The sequence below is a fragment of the Antrostomus carolinensis genome, unplaced genomic scaffold (assembly GCF_000700745.2).
Source record: "Antrostomus carolinensis isolate BGI_N321 unplaced genomic scaffold, ASM70074v2 scaffold16392, whole genome shotgun sequence".
Taxonomy (NCBI): domain Eukaryota; kingdom Metazoa; phylum Chordata; class Aves; order Caprimulgiformes; family Caprimulgidae; genus Antrostomus; species Antrostomus carolinensis.
Window position 1 is genome coordinate 58,255 of NW_010300320.1, and position 3,287 is coordinate 61,541.

General features: G+C 47.0%; 1 protein-coding gene across 1 annotated transcript in view; it reads right to left on the reverse strand.

Moving 5' to 3' along the window:
• Positions 1-1,621: 1,621 nt before the first annotated feature.
• The window catches only part of RBM15B (RNA binding motif protein 15B), a 2,014-nt gene continuing 348 nt past the window's right edge, over positions 1,622-3,287 (reverse strand). Inside the window, exon 2 of the mRNA XM_029083781.1 lies at positions 1,622-3,287. This exon is cut by the window's right edge and continues 95 nt beyond it. Coding sequence (XP_028939614.1) covers positions 1,886-3,287 — 1,402 coding nt within the window. The 3' untranslated portion in view covers positions 1,622-1,885.

Below are 3,287 nucleotides of genomic sequence, written 5' to 3' on the forward strand. Positions count from 1 at the left end.
GGGTACAGAAAATGCATCATGGGGTGAATTACTAACCAACCCCCTCGTGATCACACTAACTCATCAGATTTACTCTTAATATAATCACAGTATTAAATGTTAAAAAAAAAAAAACAACCCAAAAAACCAACAAACCAACCCTTACTTGTTGATATCAACACATCATTAAATTAAGCAACCGCTCGTACATCATCAGCTGATGATGTCCCTAGTGTGGAACTGCAGGGTTAAAAAATAAAAAGAGAATAAAAGCATCATTAGACTGAGTTATGCTCCCTGCTAAATAGGCTGTGATACCGATCATACCTGAGAGCAGTTTCAAAAGGGCCTTTGGCAGCTGTCAGCAAGTGAGTCTGCTTGGGCACAGAGACTGGTGCGAGAAAGACTCTGGTTCTCCCAGGATTTCATTCACTTGCTTACCACCAAAACAAGCAAAAAAAACCCCCCAAAAAACCAAACAAACAAAAAACCCCAAATCAAAACCCATCTGCAAATTTAAAGAAACTGTAAAATTTAGTGTTTTTAATCCCACACAATTTTCTGTAAGCCTCCTAAAATCTACAGGCATCATTTTAAAAAATAAAAATATCCCCAAACTGAAGAGTGTGGATTTGAAGTCAAATTTGAAGCAGTTACCGCACCCTTCTGTTACTGAGCCATCAGAGGTGCCACTGTCCTGGCTTCTCTCCTGAACAACTGTCTCATACCACACATAGATATAAAAAGTGACGGACTCATCCCATCTTGAATTTCAGATTGTGATCTCCAGGGTTTCCTGGAGTCACAGCCAGGTTACTTGCGGGAACACAACACATTTTTTCAGACACCCAGACGTGTTTATCTCTTTTTTTTTTTTCTTTTTTTTTTTGTAAGCCTGCAAACAAATTTCAGCTTTAGCAAAAAAAATTTTTGCTGCTTGTCTTTCAAGAAAGGATTTCAGATAGTGCAACATGATTGACTACGCAAACGGGCACCTACAGCTCACCAAAACCTTTGTGCCCTTTATTTGCTTCTCTACATCTCACACAGGCCCCAGAGGGTTCCCCCTTCCTTTTTTTTTTTTTTTCCTGCTTGGTTTTGTTGGTTTTTTTTTCCTTTTATAAAAACTGGGAATGTCAAGCCTCATTTTTGTTTTACCCAAGAACTTCTATCTGCCTGAGACATTTATCGGGTGCTCTCAGACCTGACAGAATTGAATAGTTGACTCCTTAACAGCAAACTTTTTGCCAAATATTAACTGCAAGTTTTTGGTTGTGTATAAAAAAAACCCCACTTCAATTCTTGATCAGGATTTGCTTCCTTGGTAGTTGGCTTCTTGGGAAGCTTCCATCCTCAAATAGAGAACCAATAGAAATGCATCCAGACTCAAATTTATAAAATGAAAAGCAAACAGGACAAAAAAAAAGAAAAAGAAAAAGCTACAGAACCAACCTTTCAGTCTCTCACACAGCACAAAGAACCCCCTTCCCCTCCCACCGTGCAGGACACGCATAAAGAGATGGAGGAGGTGAGGAGGCTGGGGTCTGAGAAACTGAAATGGGTTGGGACCATCACCTTCCAGCTCTGGACAGCACAGGGAACCAGCCCTTCCTGGGCCATAAGAACTAGGATACCGCACAAGTTTAGAAATCCATCAGTGAACAAGGCTTTACTGACAACTTTTCATACAGTTAAAAAATAAAAATACAGAACAACAGCGGACAGTGTCACATATTAAAAACGAATAAAATGGGCTCTATTTAAATGGTATTAAAATTAATTAGAAACTAAAAATCTTACCACTTTGGTCGAGGTGTTTTGAGCCTCCACCAAAATGATCGGCCTTAAAAACAACTGGGTTGTGTGACACACAAAGAAAACATGGAATCTGAAAAGACAGTGTGGGCTAGGCAGTGTCTTTGACTATAACTATCACCATATGTTCTTCTTCTAACTTCCCCAATGTCCTTAGTGCTGACTGGAGGTACTGCTGAGAGAATTCACAAGGAGGGAACGCGTAAAGCATGCCTGTGCTGTCTCTGCCCTTCGCCCCTCCCACGGGCAGGCTGATAACCCCAGCAGCCTGCTTCTGTTTCAAGTAGGAGACCAGATTCCTGAGAAGCCGTCGCTGCAAGCCAGGCTCTACAACAGGGAAGGTCCCCTCGGCCCCCGCCGGGGCGGACTGGGTGGCCAGGAGCACAGCGTAGCCGTTGGGGCTGCCTTGTTTGATACGGCGAGTTACTTCATCCAGCTTGGGCTGGTCGAGCCGAAGTCTCTGAGCGATTTTGAGCTGCGTTAGCTTCCCGCCAGATGAATGGTCTTTAAGGAGTCCGTTGATGACACCGAGGTCTCCCTCCAGGATGTGCATAGAGGTGGGGAAGCAGCTGTTTTTTAGCACAAGAAGCCCGTTCCAAGCAAGCTGCAGCGTCTGAGCGTACTCCGATAAATTCTTTAGCTTTTTGGTCTCGGATTTTGGCTCCTCGTGAGTTTTTGATTCCGATTCACCAGTTCGATGATTGCGTTCGCTGTCCCTTTTTTTAGGCTGGGGAGCATCGGATGCCTCACGATGGGGTTTCTCCTCAGTCGCATGACGATTGTTCTGAAGGGAGTTACTGGGCTCTTTCTCAGCTCCGGATTCTGTAGTGTGATTCTCCTTGCGAGCCCTTTCTGGGCTGCGGTCTAAAGCTGGCCCACTGGCCTTTGTCCTGCTTCTGTCCTCGTAAGGCGAGTGAGCAGTCCTCCCACGGTCGCTGGAAAGACTCCGGCGTTTCCGCCTCTCTTCCCACGGTTTGGGCAGGCTGCGATCGCTGTCGCTGCCCCAGCGCTCTCCGCTCCGGCTACGCACCGATCGGCTGTAGCTTTCCAAGTTGTTTCGGCGTTCAGCGTTTTTGGCAGGGCCGGCCCAGTCTGCCTCTGCAAAGCTCCTGTCTCTGTCCGCGTACAGGAGATGTGGAGGAGTCCTATCTCGCACCCTCAAGTCTTGCTCCAGGCTTCTGTGCCTGCTGTACCCATCAGCTAGCAGTTCGTAGTGCATGGGCAGGGGCGCAGGCTGGTACTGCTGCGGGTATCTCGTCTCTTCTGCTTTGGCAAAATCCACTCGGAGTCTCCTCTCCGGACCGCCCAGGGGAAAGCCCCTCATCTGGGCGCAGGCAGCCTGGGCAGCGTCCAAGCTCTCGTACTGGATGTAAGCGAAGCTGTCTCCCTTCACGTAGTCAATAGTCCTGATGCTGCCGAAGCGGTCAAACTCCCTCGCCAGGGCAGCCAAGGAAGTACTCGGGCCAAGGCCGCCCACCCACAGCCTGGTAGTC